Source organism: Bicyclus anynana, chromosome Z (assembly GCF_947172395.1).
Source record: "Bicyclus anynana chromosome Z, ilBicAnyn1.1, whole genome shotgun sequence".
Classification (NCBI taxonomy): domain Eukaryota; kingdom Metazoa; phylum Arthropoda; class Insecta; order Lepidoptera; family Nymphalidae; genus Bicyclus; species Bicyclus anynana.
The window spans coordinates 2,819,880-2,842,427 of NC_069110.1; the positions used below are offsets into that span (position 1 = coordinate 2,819,880).

Consider the following 22,548-nt stretch of genomic DNA (forward strand, 5'->3'; position numbering starts at 1 on the left):
AACCAATTTTTATAGATACGATCAATTTCATTTTGACTTTTTGATTTTGTTCATCCCTACAGTAGCTACTTCTCAAGTTTATGTAAGGCAGGAATTCACATATTGAACGTTCAAGTATGCATAAGTTAGCGCTACAGCTCCGATGCATCATTTGTACATGTTATATGTAAATTCCTCTGGGAAACAGGGATAAACTTAAGCTATTAATTGAAAAAACTAAACTTAACTGTCAATATTACCCTTTCACCGACATCAAAAAAAGGAGGAGGTTCTCAATTCAAAGCGTGTATGTTTTTTTTTTAATTTGTGTTACCTCATAACTTCGTCATGTATTAAGCTAAATATTTTATACTATTATATCCTTATTTTAACGTACCAATATTTTTAAATATAAAACAATTTTTCAACTAACAAGGCGAGTTAAATAAAAGTTTGTAAAACTGGCTTTACACCGTCGGCACTGTGAACACAAAATATAAAAACCGACAGCGTGTATGTAACAGTATAAGGGTTCCGCAGTTGTTTTTAGTTGGTCAACTAAAACTCGTTATTATTTCATACCGTGATAGTTTCGTGACAGAAATAGTTAAAATCCGTAACTATTGAATGTGATTTTCACCGCTAGTGATTTTATGAAGAAGGTTTTGGTATAGGGTTAATATTATTTATATATAAAAACGAAAGGTTAATCGAAAACAGTATCTGTCTAGTAAGCTATCGCAACTCGCAAAAAATGGTTTTATCATCTCGAAAAAACGCATGTTTCCTGCAGGTTTTGTAAACCACAGAGAATATGGAGTCAGGCGTGGAGTCGCGGGCGTCAGCTAGTTATACTCGTACTTTTGTGTTTTTTTTACGTATCCATCAAAAACCGTTAGCTGGCAGTACCCTGAATATAATTACTTCCAGATTTTATTTTACGACTTTGTCGACGTACTTATATAACGGATCAATTGACTGAATAAAGTTCCATCAAAATCGGATGAATAGTTTAAGCGCTACACAGGGACACACATAAATACAAACATACAAAGACACATACAATTTTAACCCTTCATGGTTTCACTGTAGTCGGGTAATAAGTAGGCTCACATCTTGTTAAGCAATTAACGCAGTACATAAAATGTTTACGAACTCGCATGCAAAAATAAAAGCATTTTTTTTCATTCGTTTTATGACTGAACACAGCTCTACGGCTTATGAGATCTTTTATTTGATTATAACTTTACATATACAATGTCGTTCTTTCGTTCGTGATCAACCCATATTCGGCTTACTGCTGAGCTCGAGTCTCCTCTCAGATTGAGATGGGTTAGGCCAATAGTCCACCAATGCGGACTGGCAGACTTCACACACGCTAAGAATTAAAAATTCTCTGGTGTGTAGGTTTCCTCACGACGTTTTCCTTCACCGTTTGAGACACGTGATATTTTAAATGCACATAACTGAAAAGTTGGAAGTGCATTCCCCGAAACGGATTCGAGAGGAATGTAATTCCGGAGGGTGAGGGTTTGACATTATATACTATACATAGATATTTTTTATTTAGAGCAACTTAGTGATCTCAATAACTTATCGACGCGATCGGCATGATTACGCACCACATATCGCGACAAACACACTATATGTTTTATCGGCCGTCAAACCGTTAGCGCTGCAGGCATGTAAGATTACTGATCGTCAGTGGCTAACACAAAGTGAAGGAGGAATTTGTCAATATATATAAAATTGTTTATCTGTGATTTTAAAATAACTGTTTTCTCAAGTGCTTATAGTTATTTACACGGTACCAGAACAAAAAGCTTTTTAAAGGCGAATCTTTAGAACGTCTAGGCTGGTTTTAATGGGACTTTCACTGGATTATAGAGGAGGTCATTGAGCAACATATCTAAGAAACTTTTTTATTTTACAATAAGTATAGATAACGGACGCCTAAGACTTCGTCCGCCTAAAAAGTCGTTTAGATATTTTAAAGGGTGTTTTTATGTCAGCGTGATGTTATACAGGGTGCGGAGGAGTCTTTCCCACAACTCTGGGGTTATATTCTTTACCGATGGTTAATTAAAAAAAATCAATGTCTATATGTTCTAAAATTAATATTATCGGAGTAAAAATATTTAATTTTTAAATAGATCTTGAAATGTGTCCCATATACACATTCTTATAATTATGTCATAGCCAAATTTTAAAATTTAAAAATGCAAGGATAGATAAAGGTGTGTGTTACATAGATTAATGAAATTACTTTGTATGAAAACATAAAAAGTTTTCATTTAATAGTTAAAAAAATATTAGCTATGCAGTTCGGCTGTGGACTCGTCAATACCTTAAAGTTATAGGAAATACTCCCCCAGCACCCTGTATATATATAGTCTTCCTTAATATGGACTATCAAATCAAATCAAATCAAAAATCATTTATTTCAAGTAGGCTCAGTTTACAAGCACTTTTGACACGTCAGTTGACTATTTGTAAAGATTCTACCACCGGTTCGGAAGGCAGGTTCTGCTGAGAAGATACCGGCAAGAAACTCAACAGTTGCTCTTTTGAAAAAGTCATACAGTATTATAATTTACAATTAATAACAATTACTGTTTACATTTTTTATAGTTTTACTTTCTGTGTGAAGGTGGAAGCTGATCCAACGACCTCCAAGCATCTTTATCATTAAGGAACTCATCAATGTTGTAGTACCCTCGACTAAGTAGATGTTTTTTAACACATTGCTTAAAGCTATGCATTGGCAGGTCCATCACAGTCTTGGGGATCTTATTATAGAAGAGTACACCCAGACCTACAAAAGATTTTTTTACTCTTTGGAGACGATATGCAGAAATAACTAACTTATGCCCGTGTCTAGTAAGACGTGGGTTTAAATCTCCTTTTCGTTTGTACAAATTAATATTTTGTCTTACATATACTATACTGTTATATATATATTGACAGGCTACTGTTAGTATACCTATTTCTTTAAACTTTTGACGAAGGGACTCGCGTGATTTTAATTGATATATTGCTCGAATTGCTCTTTTTTGAAGAACAAATATAGATTGTATATCGGCAGCCTTGCCCCACAATAAAATACCGTAAGACATTACGCTGTGAAAGTACGCAAAATAAACAAGCCTAGCTGTATCAACATCAGTAAACTGTCTTATTTTTCTCACGGCAAATGCCGCTGAGCTAAGTTTACCAGACAGTTTTTCTATATGAGCACCCCACTGAAGTTTACAATCCAAGGTCACTCCCAGGAAAACTGTGGAACTCTCCATTTCCAGTGTTTCACCATCGATCATTATAGACTTATCTAATTTTTTAACATTTGGCAATGAAAACTCAATACATTTAGTTTTCTTGGCATTCAAAAGTAGATTATTTGCAGTGAACCAATGCGACACATGCGATATGGCACGGTTTACGTCGTCAGAGTTATCTTTATTTCTGTCGGACTTAAAAATTAAGGATGTGTCATCAGCAAACAGTACAATCTCACATATGCCGCTGACATGGTATGGTAAATCGTTTATGTACACTAAAAATAGAAAAGGACCCAGAATTGAACCCTGTGGGACGCCCATTATGGTAGTGGAACCGTGCGACTTTATATCATTTATGCATACCTTCTGCGTTCTATCACTGAGATAAGAGGCAATGAGATCGAGTGCAACACTTTTGATGCCATAGTGGCTTAACTTGAGTAGAAGGGTGTTATGGTCAACACAATCGAACGCCTTGGACAGATCACAGAACACACCAATAGCATTCTTAGAACCTTCCCATGCTTCATAAATATGTTTTAAAAGTTTAGCCCCTGCATCAGTTGTATTGCGACCTTTTGTAAAACCATACTGTTCAGGATGAAACAAGTTATTTAAATTAAAATGACATAAAAGTTGATTTAATATGATTTTTTCAAAGACCTTGCTAAGTGTTGGCAATATTGTAATCGGTCTATAATTATTAAGATCTGATTTGTCTCCTGATTTAAAAAGTGGTATCAATTTGCCATGCTTCATTAGGTTCGGAAAAATACCTAAGTCCACACATTCATTAAAAATAATGGCTAAGTGGGGAGCAATTACATCAATTATATTAGATATTACTTTCACTGACATGCCCCACAGATCTCCGGTTCTTTTTAATTTTAACAAATTGAAAGATTTTTTAATGTCTGATACAGTTATGTGGTGAAATTCAAAAAGAACGTTGCACTCTTTAACATTGCCTCTTAATAGACTCTGGGCTTCCGTAGCAGACGAATCTAGTGAATCAGTTAACAAGATAGGAACATTCTGGAAAAAATCTTCAAAGGCATTAACAACCTCGATATCAGTGTTTACCTTTTTGTCATTGACAATTAATTCAAAACTGATATCCCGCGGTTTGATTTTTCCTGATTCTCTATTAATTATATTCCAGGTGGTTTGTATCTTGTTCTCAGACTCAATTATTTTCTGTTTGATGTGTAACGATTTCGCAAGAATACAAACACGTTTGAAAATTTTTGAGTAACTTTTGACATAATCTAAATAAGTTCGCGTTTGAGTATATTGTTTTTCCTCGTACAACTCGTACAGTTTGTCTCTACTTTTGTAAATGCCTACAGTAGCCCATTCGCTAAACTTTAATTTTTGGCTAGCATTAATGCGTTTAAAGTTAAAAATTTTACTAAACTCTCTGTCTATTGTCTTGAAAAGTGTACCAAAGAGCATGTCTGGATGATTATTTTCAAATGCAAGACTTGGAATTTTAGAAATAATTGTGTTTTTGAATCGCTTTAATTTACTTTCAGTTATTGGCCTACACTTTACCCATTGATTGCTATTGGTTTTATTATTTAAGATAGTAATTATTTGACCACTATGATCAGAGCTTAATTTATTTATTATCTTCTTTCTCTCAAGCACACAATTATAAAATATATTATCCAGACAGGTACCTGAAGTTGCGGTTATCCTAGTAGGTTCGTTAAAAGCATGCATCAAATCAAAACATTTAAATAAGTTAAGAAATCTAACAGATTTTGAGTTTTCTGTTAGAATATCAACATTAAAATCGCCGCAAACCAGTATTTGTTTGGAAGATGTGCACAATCGCCTCATTACATCTTCCATTACCTCTTCAAATTGATCAAAGTCAGCAGGAGGGGGTCTGTACACGCATACTATAATAATTTGTTCCAACTCCACACAAGAAAGTTCAACAATGCATTCCACAGAAAGACGAACTATATCTTTTCTATCCTTACATTTTAAGTTATTATGTAAGAAAATTAAGGAGCCACCATGACCAGCCCTTCTGAAGAACACACTTGACAATGAATAATTATTAATATTAAGAACTGACAGCTGTGAGTTAGTGAGCCAATGCTCCGTAATACATAATATGTGTATATTGAATTTTTCTACAAATAGTTCAACTTCTAACTCCTTGCCGTTGATGCTCTGTATGTTTTGGTGTACAAGGTTAATGTTACAGTGCATCTCCGTTGTCGTATCTTCTAGTTTAAAAATTTTTCAATTGTAACAGTACCAGGATTGGTACTGCGGTCAGGTATAGAAATATTTGTACTATTAGTACAGGTTGTAAAAATGTCAAAAGACTGCGTTACAATACTTGTAACTGGATCGGTTAAATTACAATTAACAATTGAGACAGTACTATCATTCGTACTCTGGTCAATAGAAACATAACTACTATTATTACATGTCATATTAATGTCAACAGACTGTGTTACAACACTTGTAACTGACTCGTTTAAGTTGTAAGCCAACAGAGAGGCAACATGCTGCTTACATTTTTTTGGCAGATATAAATTATCTTTAGTCAACGAATAAGATGAGATAAACTTATTCATGTCAAAATAAAAAAATGCATCGCTGTGATGGTATGTCAAGTTGTATAACATAAGATTCAAGTTATGGATATGCTTATTTTCTTTAGCAATTGACTTAAGGTATGGAAATGCACATAATGTAAATTTACATTTGGTTCTATTATGTAATACCAAAAGCTTTTCAATACATTTGATAATTTGATGCCTTTTAATATTTGAACTGTTCCCTAACATCAAAATTACATTTGAGTAACCAACTACATTTTCTATACTTATGCTATTTATTAAATAACTAAAACTAGCCCCCGGAAAACATTTATTAGTCACTGAATGGTTTAAGTAATGGCTCATAATGGAGCCAAAATCCTTACCTAACTTATCAGAAATTATTAGAGTCTTTTTTTGAGCCTTGTCTGGCAAATTAAAACTATGTGAACTTAAATTATTATCTGAGATTGAAGGAATTGGAATAACATTATTTTTACACTGCTCATTTTTGCCAATATATCCAGAAATAGACAAAACACTACAATCCTGGGTAACCGAAGGTACCTGATTTGAACATTGGCATTTGTTACTTAATGATTCAAAACGGGCCATATTGTATGTACCTAAGGCTAACAACTCTTCAGCCGCTATGATCTGATCATGGATCTGACTTTGAGACAACTCATATTTAGCAGTTATTTCCTGCAAGGAATTTTCCATTTGATTTAATTCATACTGTAAAATTTGTGTTTCATTTTCATATTTTTCCCTGGAATTTTCAAGTAAAGAACAGTAATTGTTAACTTTTTTTATTAATAGTGACCGTTCTTTTCTTAAAGCCAGGTTTTGTTTATTTGTGCTATGAAATTTAATTAGTTTTTGAGTCTTTTTGATTATTTTTTTAATTTTAATATATTTTTTAACTTTATTGTGGCTATTAAAGAAAGTATGTCTAGATTGTGGCATAGCTGAAGTTTTGGTTGCACATGGGCTGTCACAAGTCAGATCAATGCAAAGCATTGGCGCCGGGACTGATGTGGAAGAGGCAAGCAGTTCATTATACAGATTGTTTGTATTTTGTGTTTCAAAATGTTGTAATTGTGACTGAAGGTCATTAATCGTTTTGTGTGCACTGTTCAGTTCATCTTCCAACATTGATATTTTAGCCAGGGCTTCATCATAAGTCCGTATACACTGGTTGAATGTATCAACTGCTTCCTGAAGCTGGCTGCGCTCCTCCAAAACCATAGTGTGAGTGCTGTGTAGTTCGGCGAGCTCAGATTTTAATTGGGAGTTTTTAGCAATAATATTTCTCAGTTCCTCTTCATTATCATCTTGTTCCTGTATCCAACACAAAAATAACTTTTCAATCATACCAGTAGTTCTTGAGATTATTGCGTTCAACCAAACAAACAAACAGCTTTTCAATATTAGTATAGATTACAAAGAAGAAACCAAGACTATCTGGCCACCATCTGGTGAGTCCCGCAACAGATGTTATTCTACGGGTTCAATGCTCTTGACCTATCTTATTTTCCTCATAATACTGGATATACAAAGCCAATTCAAGAATATATTTTTGGCAATAATACTCATATATACGTAACTTACGATAAGTTTGTTTGTAAATAAACAACTGCATCAGTTTGTTGTTTATTTACAAGTCTATTTAAGGGTGGCCGCTCACTGGCAATTTTTAGTTGGCCGACTATAGAAAGAAAAGAAAGAAAGAAAAGTTTATTCAGAATACACATCATACAAAGAAAAGAGAGAAAAAAAAAACAATAAATTAAATACATTGCAACTTGCATGATGTGATCCTAAAAGGGTCACCACTCAGCATATTGCAGTGTCCGTAAGGATACCGCGCTGATCTTCCGTGGAGCCATTAAGGTGACTATCGAACAACTAAGTTGCCAACGCTAAATGATAAAATTATTAGTTTAACTATAGAGTACTAAACGTTAATAATTAGGGCTCAGTGTTCAATTACTGTGGTAAATCCCCAAATTTGCCAATCAAATTCCTTTTTTTATAACTTATCGGGTACTAGTACTAGGACTTTTTCATTTCATATGGTCAAATCTTGGTATTTATGGAATATTTAGTAAACGTTCATCTTTTGATGCCACTACCCTAATCGAAAGTGAATCCCTGCTCTGATACGATCGGCGTCCAATTTATTAGTTGCGGCGATTTAATTGCTGTAGATGTGCGAGCTGCCATATATCGCAGTATAGTATACTCGGCAACTTAGTCGGCCAACTAAAAGTTGCCAATGAGCGGGGGCTCTAAAAGTTTGGACTTTCGATTGTTATAATAATCTTACAAATGTTATCCTCAATTTATTATATTAAATGGGTCAAGTGCATTGAACTTTCAGGGTTACGCGCACAGTTTACAGGACACTGAGGACAATAAAGCGGTTACATCATAAGGTCGTTTATCCCGACGAATTTCTAGCGTTTGTGTTTTTCCGACGTTTACTTTTATGCAACTATTATACACGAGTACGACCCTGATTTAGACCCCAGAATGACCTCCTCGCTATCAGTCGAATGATACTCGATTCTTTAAGCCCTTATTCGCACTTTTTTAACGGACGTTAAAAAGCGTTCAACTACAACAAATGTATTCCCCAGTATTTTTTTTTTATTCTTTACAAGTTAGCCCTTGACTACAATCTCACCTGATGGTAAGTGATGATGCAGTCTAAGATGGAAGCGGGCTAACTTGTTAGGAGGAGGATGAAAATCCACACCCCTTTCGGTTATAAATATTCACACGACAGCGTTTTACACGACGCTTTTTGACGTCTTATAATTCGATGGAGCCGGCTGCACACTCGAAAAAAGATGACGTCATCGTTCCCTCGCTCTAGGGTTGTCAACTTTTTTTACAAGAAATAAAGTATATTCTGGTATATGAAGATTATTAAACAGTATTTTAGAAAAACGAACATTTTCTTTTAAAAATGGAACCATTCCATTAGTATTTTCTAATGACGGTGTTACGTTCAACTATCGTCAGTAAACCGAATTTTTTTTTAGAGCAGTGTTGCATTTTCAATTTTGTGCGCTGGAAATAGACTTTAATTTAACTTCGTATTATTTTTGAACGTTCGTTAAAAAAACTCTCGTACGAATGAGGGCTAAATTTGAAAAATAACTGCACTTGAAAGAAAGAACTGATAACGACACGCCAATCAGAGGTCTATTTCTTTCTCTGTGCAGCAGGCAGGTAGCTTCTCTGTGCAACGGTAAATTTGCATCCACGCAACGTTGATGTAATCGTCGTCGTCGTCATCAACCCATATTCGGCTCACTGCTGAGCTCGAGTCTCCTCTCAGAATGAGAGGGATAAGGCCAATAGTCCACCACGCTGGCCCAATGCGGATTGGCAGACATCACACACGCAGAGAATTAAGATAATTCTCTGGTATGCAGGTTTCCTCCCGATGTTTTCCTTCACCGATTGAGACACGTGATATTTAATTTCTTAAAAATGAGCCGTGATAGCCCAGTGGATGACCTCTGCCTCCGATTCCGGGTGTAGGTTTGAATCCGGTCCGGGGCATGCACCTCCAACTTTTCAGTTGTGTGCATTTTAAGAAATTAAATATCACGATATACATAATAGGCATCGGAAAATCATAAACGTTGGAATACTTTATGGTGTAATCGCTGTTGTCCTGTAAACTGTAACCGTAACCCTGTAAGTTCAATGCACTTGACCCATTTAATTTAGTTTAGTTGGAATGAATTTGCATAAAGGCCGCGGGAGGCCTTTTAAATTTATAAACGCTAACTTTCTTTACAAAGCAAAAGTGGGTCGTAACTTGTTTTGTAAAGAAATCATAAGCTTTGCAAACTTAAAATGTTTTAAAAGTAAGAAAGTTTTCTTAAATAATATTTAAGTACTTTTACAACTGGAGTGGACCTATGAGTACCATTACAATTTACACTGTAGACCAGGCGCCGTAAGGATGTGAGTATGCAAAAATCGAGGGCCGCATTCTGTTGACAATTTTGAACCCCAAAAAAGGCTATGCCAGGAGGTCAGTTGGTCCACGAATATGCGAGAAGTCGGGCTGCTGATATTGATACATAGTGTTAACAAACAGTTTGCCTGATAATATAAACGTTAAATTATATTGTATATAAAGTATCAACCAGGAAACCATGAAATTGTAATAAATCAATTAACTTATATGAATTCTGTTATATAAGAAAGAAAGATCTTAATTTTTAAGTAATGCCACATATTACATGCTTTAATTGTAACTTATTACATAGCTTAATTGTCCACGCAAACAGTGGAGCAATAAAAGAAGAATGCCTTGCAATATGTCGCATAGCCTAGAAAAAGGCCCTAACTCAGCATTTTGTCACTTACCCCCTATACAAAAAAAAGTATGCAGCACTGATTTTCAGTTAGGACCCAGTTTAGGTGCCGCCACGCACACAGCTCAACATCCTATGTAAATAAAGTAATTGTCCAGTAATTATTACACCATACTCTACAAACTGATAGCTGACATCAAGGCCTACTAAAATAACGCAATATAATATGTAAGCCGTAAGTAAAATTTTACGGTTTTTAAGTTATATTGATTTTTCTACAAAATACAAAAATTTCGGCTAACATACATTGCGTTATTTTGACGTTACATGGAGTTTACACTGTATCACCAATTTTTATCATGACATCATCACACTTATAGCCTATCTCTTAAAAATAAGAGAGTTAAAAACAATCCTTTTTAAAAAGTGTACTACTCTGAAACTACTGGATGAATTCAACTGAAACTTGGCACGATTTGAGTTCATAATACAAAAAAAGTCATTAGAAATTTAATGTTCCGAAAATAAAAAAAGAAGGGAGTGAAACAGGTACTACTACTAGGTACTAGGTACTTACGGTAGCTCCCTGTGGTTTTGGCAGCGTATCGCAGATAGTCAATTTGCTAATTCAGATTACAATAATAATATTATATCTGTACACAAAATCCTCCTTGATGAATTTAGCACTTAATTGAAAATTGTGTACCTAGCGAGAACTTTGTTTTATACAGTTATTTAAAAAACAATATTATCCGGTGAAGAAGGAGCAAAATTAATTAATATTCAGCCTGCTATTGTACTATTAAAATTGGTAAATAAATTTTCCCAAAATTGGGAAAATTTAAAAGTGACTACACTGTCACCGACAGTGTTGTCAGTTTTAAATTGTGTAGAGAGAGAAGTAAATTTATATAAAATAAAGTAGGTTTATTTTATAGTAGGTTTTTCAGAGTACAAGTGATTGGCGTGCCTTTGTAAAAGCTTAAGAAGCGTTATGTCGTGCTTAAACAACCAGGTAGGTTTAAGCAAAAAATTACGCTTTTTGACGCCAATCAGTTGTCTATTTCATTCTCTATCTACGGTTATGTATACGGTATCGCTGATTTACGGTATTGGCAGGCCCTAGGTATTGGCACAGTCAAATCGTTTGACAATGCTGCTATTAAAGTTGAACATGTATAAAAAAGTGACTACTAGCACTGCAGGCCATTGATAATTTTATACTATAAATTAGTTACGTTCCTACAAAAACACCGCAAAAATGAATCCTTATACAGGCTACAACACTTAGATTACACATGCTCAATTTTCTCTATAATTTTAAAATTATATATTTATGTATATATAGTTTTTACACTTCCTCACACAACACGACATTGTAGATATTTAGGTATTATTTCTTTAAACAACGTTAGTTGTTGACCACAACTAACATTGAGTTGACTATAAATTTCCTCTTTTGAGCACCTGATTTTTCATGTGCTAGTAACACATCTAACAGGATTTTATATTATTGCTGCAGGCTAATTCACTATATTTCACGTATGCTAGTTGAGATATACGAAATTGAGATACTATGTAACAAATGTCATTCGGCGCTTACTGCTCAAAATATTGTGTACTCCGCACTACGAAACAAGTCCCGATGCGGCGCTAATTTCTTAATGGCGCTCATTGTCATTTGGTAATGACGGTCTTATTGTCAATTATGTAAGGCGCTGTCAATTTTAGTTCTAAACGCGGGACTTCTTTCGTGGTGTGGTGTCTATGTAGATGATATAATAAAGACCAAAACAGTGAATAGGCCAGATGATGTTTCAAAAGGTTTGGAGGTGTTATAAAGGTGATGCATTAGACTCGATATATCGCCGCGCCAGAAGCAGGGCCGGTTCGTCCATACGGCGAACGGAGCAGTCGCTCCAGGCGCCAAATCCAAAGAGCGCCCAAATGGTAATCCTAGTCAACCGTAGACGGTACTGATTTTCAATTGGTCACCCCAGAGTATAGTCAACATCTTCGCGTTCCGTTCTTACTTACACTCATAATTTGATATAGGTATCTGCATATTATTAGGAGCAAACAGGAGAGGCGCCTTAATTGGATCTCGCTCCATTTTAAAATTTACTTCGGGCCGGCGCTGGCCAGAAGGATAATTCGTAATGAACCGTTGCCACAGGCGAAATTGCAGACATTGTAACATCGTCGCAATGTAGCTCGTCTGTTGGTTTTTTACCGGATATACTTTGGTGGGAGTGTGCTCAGAAACTTCACCATCTAGTTCCTTCGTCTCCTTTCTACCACAGAACAGCAAGACGTCGCGAACGGTGGCATCTATATATTGTGAATGTCCAGTCAACTCGTACAAATCGATTTGCATCCACATTTCTAATTCGTACAGCAAATATTTGGAATTCCCTTCCGGCGTTTGTGTTTCCTGACGCTTATAATTTAAACACCTTCTAGGTAAGCGCGCTCCTACTTATACCACATTAATGCTTACCATCAGGCTAATTGCATAAAAAAAGTAATTTATAAAGGTATTTTTTTTATTCGTTATTTTCGTGAATGGAGTCGCGTTGAAATCTAACAAACGGCTAAAAATGTGCCAAACATACATATTATATGCAGATTGGAGAACCAATAGTAGGTAAGTTTATGACAAAATCGGTTCGTTGGAAAGAAATCGTTTTTTAAACATAAATCACGGGAAAAAGTTGAGCGAATAACGACAGAGGAACACGAAATACTTGGTAACTTTTACTTATATCATATACTAGCCGACGCCCGCAACTTCTTCCGCGTAAAATTAGTTTCTTTTTAATCCGTGGTTTATTCCAGGAAAAAGTAGCCTATATTTTGCTCCAAGGTTCACTTACTCTCTATACAAAATTTCATTAAAATCGGTTCAGTGGTTAACTGTGACTTACTTTTGCATTAAAATATTAGTATAAACACTAACTGACGCCTCACGGCTTCACCCGCGTAGTTCCGCTTCCCGTAAAAATACGAATATAAAATATGGCTAACTTGTTGAATACACAACACCCTCTTCGGTGTCCACACGACATTGTACCGGTAGGTACGCTTAATCGCAAGGTGGTACGTCTTTGCCAGTAGGGTGGTAACTAGCCATGGCCGAAGCCTCCCACACCAACCTGACCAATTAAGAAACCTCAATCGGCCCCGGGGAAACCAGGACCTCCTTTGGTTCAGAATTTCCTTTCTTTTGGAATTTACGCAAACCCAAATTGCTTACAAACCTTACTTTCGAGTTTTTTTTTTGTTTTTTATTCTTTACAAGTTAGCCTTTGACTACAATCTCAACTGATGGTAAGTGATGATGCAGTCTAAGATGGAAGCAGGCTAAATTGTTAGTTACACGACATCGTACTAGAACGCTAAATTGCTTGACAGTGAATCTTTGTCGGTAGGGTGGTAACTAGCCACGGCCGAAGCCTTCCACCAGCCAGACCTGGACCAATTAAGAAAACCTCAATCGGTTCAGCCGGGAATCGAACCCAGGACCAGGACGTCTTTTAAATCCACCGTGCATACCACTGCGCCACAAAGATCGTAACATTCATACTTGAGGCATTTGAAGTTTTGAAAGTTTCCTATTTTTGATTTGTTGGGTATAGAGCAGAACCTCAAACGCTTTGCGGTATGAGGCGTGCAATATGTACAATTACTATTTATACACATGTCATGCGATTTCTACAGAAGTTCGGAAATGTACGGAAAACTACATGACGTGCATGGTACAGCACTTTACGTTAGGCCGGGTTCGCACTACGCCGGACCGGGAGAATTGTCGAAAAAAAAACGTTTGGTGTATTATTAGCCTAACCCCTCTCATTCTGATAAGCGACTAGTGCTCAACAGTGAGCTGAAAATATAGGCTTATAATGATGAAGAAGAAATTCATATTATTTCAGGCCCGGTAAAAATACCGAGCCCAGAATAGTCGCCGGATCCGCATAGGTCGAAATTCAACTGAGGTGAGTACGATTTTCTTTTAAGATCCGGTGTCTAGTTTCCGGCAAATCTGCAGTGGGAACCCGGCCTTACTCCCTTCAAAGAGCCTCGAGCAAAATGATTTAGTTTGCGACGTGGAAAGCATTTTACTTATATTTGTATATTATTATATGTAAAAGAAAACTTTATACTTCTTTTTCTTACAAAGATGTTACGGAACTGACAAGTATTGGAATGATTTGTGCACAGTGTAAAGTAATAGAGTAGAAGCCTTTTAGTATAACTTACTAGTCGCGATCTGCAGTTTTGCCCGCAAAAATATGCAATTCAAGAATAAAAAGCAACCAAATGTGTTAATCCATGCTATAATCTAACTCAATTCCAAATTTCAGGTAATTCGGTTTCGTAGTCACGACGTGAAGTAACAAACTCCACGCTATCGTAACCATCAGTTTTTTTGCAAATCTCGTAAATACCATATATATTTCGGGATAAAAGTAGCCTAACAAACATCCACACATACAAACTTTCGCTTTATAATATTACTTTAATTTAGGTTTTCATAAATCCCTCGGGAACCATGTTTTTTTCCGGGATGAAAGTAGCCCATATGTTAATCCAGAGTAAAATTATTTCCATTCCGAATTTTAGCCAAATCGGTATAGTAGTTGCGGCTTTAAAGAGTAACAAACATCCATACAAACTTTCGCGTTTATAATATTAGTATAATAATAGGATTAGTAGGATAGTAGGATTTATAATATTAGTAGGAAGTATTTTGGTTTGCCATCTTTTAACCGACTACAAAAATGGATATTCTGTATTTCACCCAAGTGTAGGTATGTTTTTTGAAGCAAGGTTGACGGATATACCGATGGCAGTATATATTCCTGAATAATCAAGATCGTTGTGTTTCAGTCTGCGGTTGTTAATTTATATTCATAACATGTGAAATGAATGTAAATTAATTATAATTACATATCAATACGTTGATACTGTGTGCCTAGTGGGAGTTGTCAATGTGTTCGTACTGTTACTATCGCGTTATCGTTAACGCGAATTTATATGGAATTGAAGCAGTAGTGCCACTAGATGGCGATGTTTCAATTTCTTAGAAATTCGCGTTTACGTTAACGCGATCGTCACAGTATCAAACTGCCACTAGGCCCTCAGTGTGCCTAGTGGGAGTTTTCAATATTTTCAAACTGTTACTATCACGTTTACGTTTACGCAAATTTATATGGAACTGAAACAGTTGTGCAGTAGTGCCACTAGATGGCGCTGTTTCAATTCCTTAGAAATTCGCGTTTACGTTACGTGACAGTAACAGTAACAAACTGCCACTAGGCCCTCAGTTCTATGATGTCTCGTCGATCTAGTGGTTAGTCTAAACAGCTTCGAATCATGACGTCCAAAGTTCGAGTCAAGAGCCGGGTTATGTAATAAAAGCCGGTGCCCCGCGGTTTTACCCGCGTAATTGTAGTTCCTGTGAGAATACGGGGATATAATATAGCCCATGATACTCACAAATAACGTGGCTTTCTAGTGTTAAAAGAATTATTTCGTAAAAGAAGTCGCTCTTTACATAGAAGCCTAGTAATAGGCCATTAAAATAGGTGCATCATAATAAATTGATTTGATGCTCCGAATGAGTGATGAGATTTATTAATAACGCACATCGGAATTACAATTCCATTTATGAAAAAAAAAATTATTCTAGTTCGATGTGTCCAACTCGTTACTTATAAGTCACGTCGACTCTGGGGAGTCTGTACCAAGTACCAAGACTCGTATCTCGCACACTATGTACCAATACTTGTATCTGCGTGCATTCCATAGATGCAAAAATACACTGCCTACCCTAATGACGCATTTTTTTTTCTTTTTTTTTATTCTTTACATGTTAGCCTTTTGTCTACAATCTCACCTGATGGTAAGTGATGATGTAATCTAAGATGGAAGCGGGCTAACTTGTTAGGAGGAGTATTAAATCCACACTCCTTTCAGTTTTTACATGACATCGTACCGGAACGCTAAATCACTTGGCGGTACGTCTTTTCCGGTAGGATGGTAACTAGCCACGGCCGAAGGCTTTCACCAGCTAGACCTGGACCAATTAAGAAAACCTCAATCGGCCCAGCTGGGGTTCGAACCCAGGACCTCCGTCATTAAATCCAGCGCGCATACCAGTTTTCTTAATTGATCCAGGTCTGGCTGGTGGAAAGCTTCAGCTGTAGCTAGTTACCATAAAGACGTATCGCCAAACGATTTAGCGTTCCGGTACGATGTCGTGTAGAAACCGAAAAGGGTGTGGATATTCATCCTACTCAAGTTCTAACAAGTTAGCCTGCTTCCATCTTATTCGCATCATCACTTCCCATCAGGAGGGATTAGTCTAGGACTAACTTTTTTTTAAAAGAGCAACTGTTGAGTTTCTTGCCGGTTTCAGGTTCTCAGCAGAATCTGCCTTCCGAACCGGTGGTAGAATCTTTACAAATAGTCAACTGACGTATAATATAATACAAAAGTACTTGTAAACTGAAATAAATGAATTTTGAATTTTGACTTGTAGAGAATAAAAAAAAGATAAATTTTGTTTTAATATAGCTGTATGCCTAACATCCTGTCACTCCTTGAAAACATAGACCTCGTGAAACATCTAAATAAAATATGCGGCGCGCTAGTCTGCGTGTGAATAGGAGACCTAATTCGTCGACCGATTTAGTCCTGCGGCTCTTTTGACATTGAACATTGCCCGACGCAAAAGTGTGGCGGTAAAACTTCACCTTGGACTTGCGAAACAGAAGGACCGCGCCGACCTCCATCCGGCTATCGATTTGGGCTTCTGAACTCGACTTTTGACTGTTGAATGTGTTTAGTTTATCGAAGATTACTGCAAGGTGACCAAAATGTTTCTATTTTGAAGTGATATGTTGAGTGAGTCTATAATGGAAGACTTATTTGAAAGTGGTACAAGTTTATTATACCAATACTTCTGATGGTCTCTCTGTATCGTGCCAGAACGCTAAATCGCTTGGTGGTACGTCATTGCCGATAGGGTGGTAGCTATCCAAGAATCACTAACCTAAAAAGTATGCGAGAGAGGTCGTCAATGCGTTCAGTCCCCTCAAAATAGTCAATTTGGACTTACGCATAACGACTGCCATTTATCTTCATTCAAATGTTAACTTGGGCTTCTGAATTCAACTTTCGACTTTTAAAAGTAGATGCTTATGATTTAGTTTATCACAGATCCAAAATATTTCAATTTCCAATTTATTTTCGCTAAGTCCTGTTTCTCATATATGTTTTAATAGGATTTATTACTATTGATGCAGAAAGAAAGAAAATGTGTATTTTGTTTCTTTCTTCTTGTACACCACAAAGACACGTCACACTATAAATTAAAAAAAAAAGGCGACCTTATCACTAATAATAATAAGCGATCTCTTTAGTAGGTTTTTAAATACTTGAAAATTAATACCTACTGCCGTTGGAAATACTCAGAATATTAAATAGTATTGAGCATAAATCGTATTAAAATTCCATTTACTTCGGAGTACTGAACTAGTTTTAGTCAAAGTACCTACTCATATACTACTCAAACAAACTGAATAAAATTTTATTGGGACAGCCAAGAGCGTTTATTTACGGAAGTATGGAAAATCGCACGAGACTATGAAATACAAAATAAGGATAAACGTCATATATATTAGTCATGAAAAAAGGTTAATAGGTATGACTATACCTAACTCATCTATGCGAATATTTGTAGGAAAATGCATAGCGTGGCCCATTTAATATAATTACTAGCGGACGCCCGCAACTTCGTTCGCGTAAAATCTGTTTTTTTAGTCCATGGATTATTCCGGGAAAAAAGTTGCCTATATTCTGTTCCAAGGTAGATTAACTTTATCTCTATACCAAATTTCTTTTAAAGACTTACTTTCGCCGTTAAAATATTGGTATAGGTGTTTACTCATATATTATACAGCGTTTATGGTTAGTGGTTATTTATTAAGGCTTGAAATTATATTGAACAACGCGAATCTGGTAAATTACTAGTTAAACAATTACACAAACTAATACGCTGTAATTTTAACCGAATAAAATCGTATCGTGATCTGGTCGGATTATCTATTACCTGTTGTACTTTACTACGAGTATGTGACTAAAGCTCAAAACACATCTATCCTCAGACACGTCCCGGTACGCTTGGGCTTCGCAACGCCTCGCCGTCTACCCGCAACGCTACGCTAGCTAGCGTACAGCTAGCCAGCCGCTCCTGCACGTTTCGTATGATCCGAGAGCTGGTCAATATTTTTGAGTGCTATTTCAGTCATGTTAAAAACTTGCCCTGTACCTCTCCTATCCTATCAATCCTAACACAGAACTGGAGATCTGGAGTACTTAAAGAATAAAACAGTATTTATTTAAGCCAGTCGGGATGTTTTTGATTATTATTTATGTTTTCAAAATATTCTGCAAGCACCTGGCAAAGGGTCAAACACCTGACTAATGATTTTTTTTTACCATCTCAATTTTCAATTTTAAGGTTTAAAAATTACAGATTTATTGGTATTTTTGACCGACTTCAAAAAATAGGAGGTTATCAATTTGTCTTCAATCTGTCAATCTTTTTTTTGTTTATGTATGTTCACCGATTACTCAAAGACGCCTGAACCGATTTGATTTTTTTTTTGTTTGGAAGGGTATGCTTTTTAGTTGGTCTCATAGAAATCATGTCAGGCTCTGTTAATAGGATCCCGGAGAAATCAAGGGAAACTTTTGAATATTATAGGGGCAACTAGTGCATTTGTTAATGTTTTCATTGGGTATTTTAAAGCACTAAAATTCAAAGAAGGACTGGTGTCAATCTAATGATGGAGCCGAAGGACAGACGAGGGAACTCTTCATCGATTTACAATAGTTACCTTGTGTTTGGTATTAATTAATTTGTATCAATGAGAACTTTAAATCTAGATGTGTTGTGACTGTCATTAGGGTCTGATAATGGAGACGAGTGACAGTTAAGAAAACTCCTGATCGGTTTACAATAGTTTACCTTGTGTTTGGACTTCATTAATTTGTATTGATGAGCACTTTACATCTAGATGTGTTGTGGCTGTCATTAGGGGTCTGGTGATGGAGATGAAGGACTTCTCAACGGTTTACAATACCTATCTTGTAATTCATCATCATATCATGATTATTAGCAACGCATTTTCGGCTCACTGTTGAGCACGAGTCTCCTCTCAGAATGAGAGGGGTTAGGCCAATAGACCACCAGGCTGGCCCAATGCGGATTGGCATACTTCACAATTAAACATACGCAGAGAATTAAGATAATTCTCTGGTATGGAGGTTTCCTTACGATGTTTTTCCTTCACCGTTTGAGACATGTGATATTTAAATTCTTAAAATGCACACAACTGAAAAGTTGGAGGTGCATGCCCCGGACCGTATTCGAACCTACACCCTCCGGGATCGGAAGCAGTGGTCATACCCACTAGGCTATCACGAGATATTTAAATTTAAATTTATACATACGAGTATTAAATATTAATTAACGCCTCTGGTAATGAGTTCTTCATTTAGTTATAAAAGTATTTAAATTTATAATTATTAAATATTAATTAACGCCTCCGGACTTTTATTATATTGTGCCCACAAAACCACAATAGATTTCACCGAACCCATTTTATCGTATGATACTACAAAATTATTATGTAATATTTTATGTACATAATTATTTTATTTTCTTCTTTTTGTTTTCATTTAAAGTGGTCGACAGTCACAGCAATCTCACCAGATGCTAAGTGTACATATAACGATAACTTTTTGTCTGAAAGATGTTTACTTAGTAATAGAAAGAAACTTACTCAAAAATAAATACATATTCTTTATCGAAATGTAGATAGTCGCATATATCATACAATTTATGTTATTATAAAAATATACAAACAATAAACTATTTCTTTATAGAATTTTAAGCCAGTTTCGAAAAATCATAATAAATTATCAAGAAATTGAAAAAAAAGTTCCTCTCACAAAGTTAAACCTACTTTTTAGTTTTCAATAGGATTAAAATATTGTTCCCAAAAGGAAATTACATTTAGATAAGATAAGCTAATAAGATAAAGTTTATTAGATAAAAAAATTATAACACAAGAAGAAGTATATAAAACAAAAGATAATTTACCAACATAAAATGACATTGTGTATCAGTAACATTAAAAAATATAATAATTATATAAATATTATAATAATTATAAAAGGTATTGTTATTAGTCTTGTGTTAAAAAACTTTTTTGAAAGTTAGTCATGCACCTGAAACAATTAGGACGCGGCTGAAATATCAACATTAGTGTAGAACATTGTGTAGACAGTAGAAATAAGTCGTGTAGAACATTGTGTAGACAGTAGAAATGAGTCGTGAGCGTGACATACCTCTTTGCCGGCTTCCGACGCATACGGCGACGCTCTCCGTCTAGTTCGCTCTCATGGCCGCGTCGCCGCGGGCAGTTCTGGCCTCGAACCTTAGCCATCTTGCGGTCTTGCTCCTCCACTACAGCCACATGGGGCTCGCTTTCGTCATCATCTATTTGTTTAGGGGTCTGCGGTGCGCCCATCCGAAGATGTCGTTGACGCCACCACAGCACCCACCAGCTTATGTCGCGAATTTTGGTGAGTGTCGATGCTCCCTCGGCCTCTAATCTCCTCTTCTGAGCCGGGATATTTTATATTTTAAAACGTTTTATTGTCTCCGAACTGTGCTCCGAACTATACAAATGCTACGTTATCGGAAGGCTTAGGCAGTGAAAGCTGATAATATAGCGATGACACTGATATTTAAATAGCAATTGCAGTCTTTAAACTTTTTCGCGCTCGAATTCAAAAGTCCGAAACGCATGATAAAATCAGTCTTAATCTCTTTAGATCACAAAGTTCACTTAAGCGTAAGCACTACTTTAGCCTAGTTGAACTTAAAATTATCTGGCAGGATGAATGGCAGTAGAGTTGGTGATCGCGGTTCTACATATTTTTACGTATCGCTCTTCGGGTGGTCGGGTTTCGCGCCGGCCGCCGGCCGAGGCGAAGTGTCCGCGGTGCGAGACATGGCGGGTGCGCGCGGATGGTCAGCGGTGGGCAAGCGTGCAGCGGTGCCGACACTCAACAGATGTCGGTAACTCCGGCGCGTTACGTAACACGGCGCACTCAGCGCCGGCGAGCGTACGCTTCGGTGGCTGACGCGCGAATGTCGTGGAGTGGAGGCTTCGCCGGCATCGCATGGACCCCCCCGCGATTGCCTCGTCTCGCGCCCGCCCTCATCACGCCGCCCAACTGCCGTACCTGCGACGAGGACTCACGCTATTGTCCTTTATCACTTCATAATCACTAAAATCATCACATTCGATTAAGTCCCCTAATGTCATTCTCTTCTGTGGAAGTTGTTGCTTTTTCGATCCACATATTCCATAATAGTAAAATATTTAAACCTTTCTTAATCGAGAGTACCCACAGTAGTAACAATAATAATATTAATAAATATATATTGATAGCGAAAAGCTTCGACCTTAAGAAGCTTTCGCTTAACTGTTGGGTCAAGAGTCGGATACAGAAGGCAGTGATTCTTGAGACGGCGCGTATTGTGAGGAGGTTCCTCACTCTGGAGCCCTGACCACCGGTTGCTTGGGCACTCAAATGTCCCGCAGCGGGAGGGTGAATTTTTTTTTATAAATTTTTAATAATGTTTTGTATTTTATACTTTTATTGTTAAAAATTTTAAAAAATGAAGTAATAAATAAATGAGAGAAATAATATTAATAAATATAACATCTACTTCCTAAACTCGAGACCTCCTTCAACTTGCACCAGTGCTTCTATTCAGATCTCCGTTCTCTGGAATAAGCTGTAAGTTTCAGTTCGACTTCCCATCTTGGGTACCTACTCCATAGAGTTTCGAGTGACACAGTGGGTTGAGTTGGTGACCCTTCGGCATCCGAGGAGGAGGAGGTCCGTTTCCTACAAATGGAAAATATTTGTTGTTTTGTGTAAACTGTCAGTATATAGGTATACTTCGTATGCGTGAAATTCAATTGTTCACCCACGGGAGCTTGGTTTTGTATATAAAGAAGCCTATATGTTGCCCCATAAACTCCTCTAACTCCCAGTGAAAGTCGCGTTAAAATCAGTTTAGCCGTTTCAGGGTTTAGCCCGAACAAAAAGAGAGAGACAGACAGGCAAAACTTAATAAAGCATGATTATGTTTTAGTACCGTGTAGCTTGCTCTTGTAAAAACATAGGTATTTTAAAAATCACAGACAGACTATCATTTTATTTATATTTACTTATTTATTTACATTAAATATGCCCAGAGAAACACTACAGTTACCCAATTCAACA

General features: G+C 36.5%; 1 protein-coding gene across 1 annotated transcript in view; it reads right to left on the reverse strand.

Annotated features, from left to right (window-relative positions):
* LOC112043799 (potassium voltage-gated channel protein Shaker) overlaps positions 1 to 21,256 on the reverse strand; it is a gene marked incomplete in the record, with an annotated part of 391,434 nt that extends 370,178 nt beyond the window's left edge. The window contains 1 exon segment of the mRNA XM_052890740.1: positions 20,593 to 21,256. Within this exon segment, the coding sequence (XP_052746700.1) occupies positions 20,593 to 20,774 (182 nt within the window).
* Between the last annotated feature and the right edge of the window lie 1,292 nt (positions 21,257 to 22,548).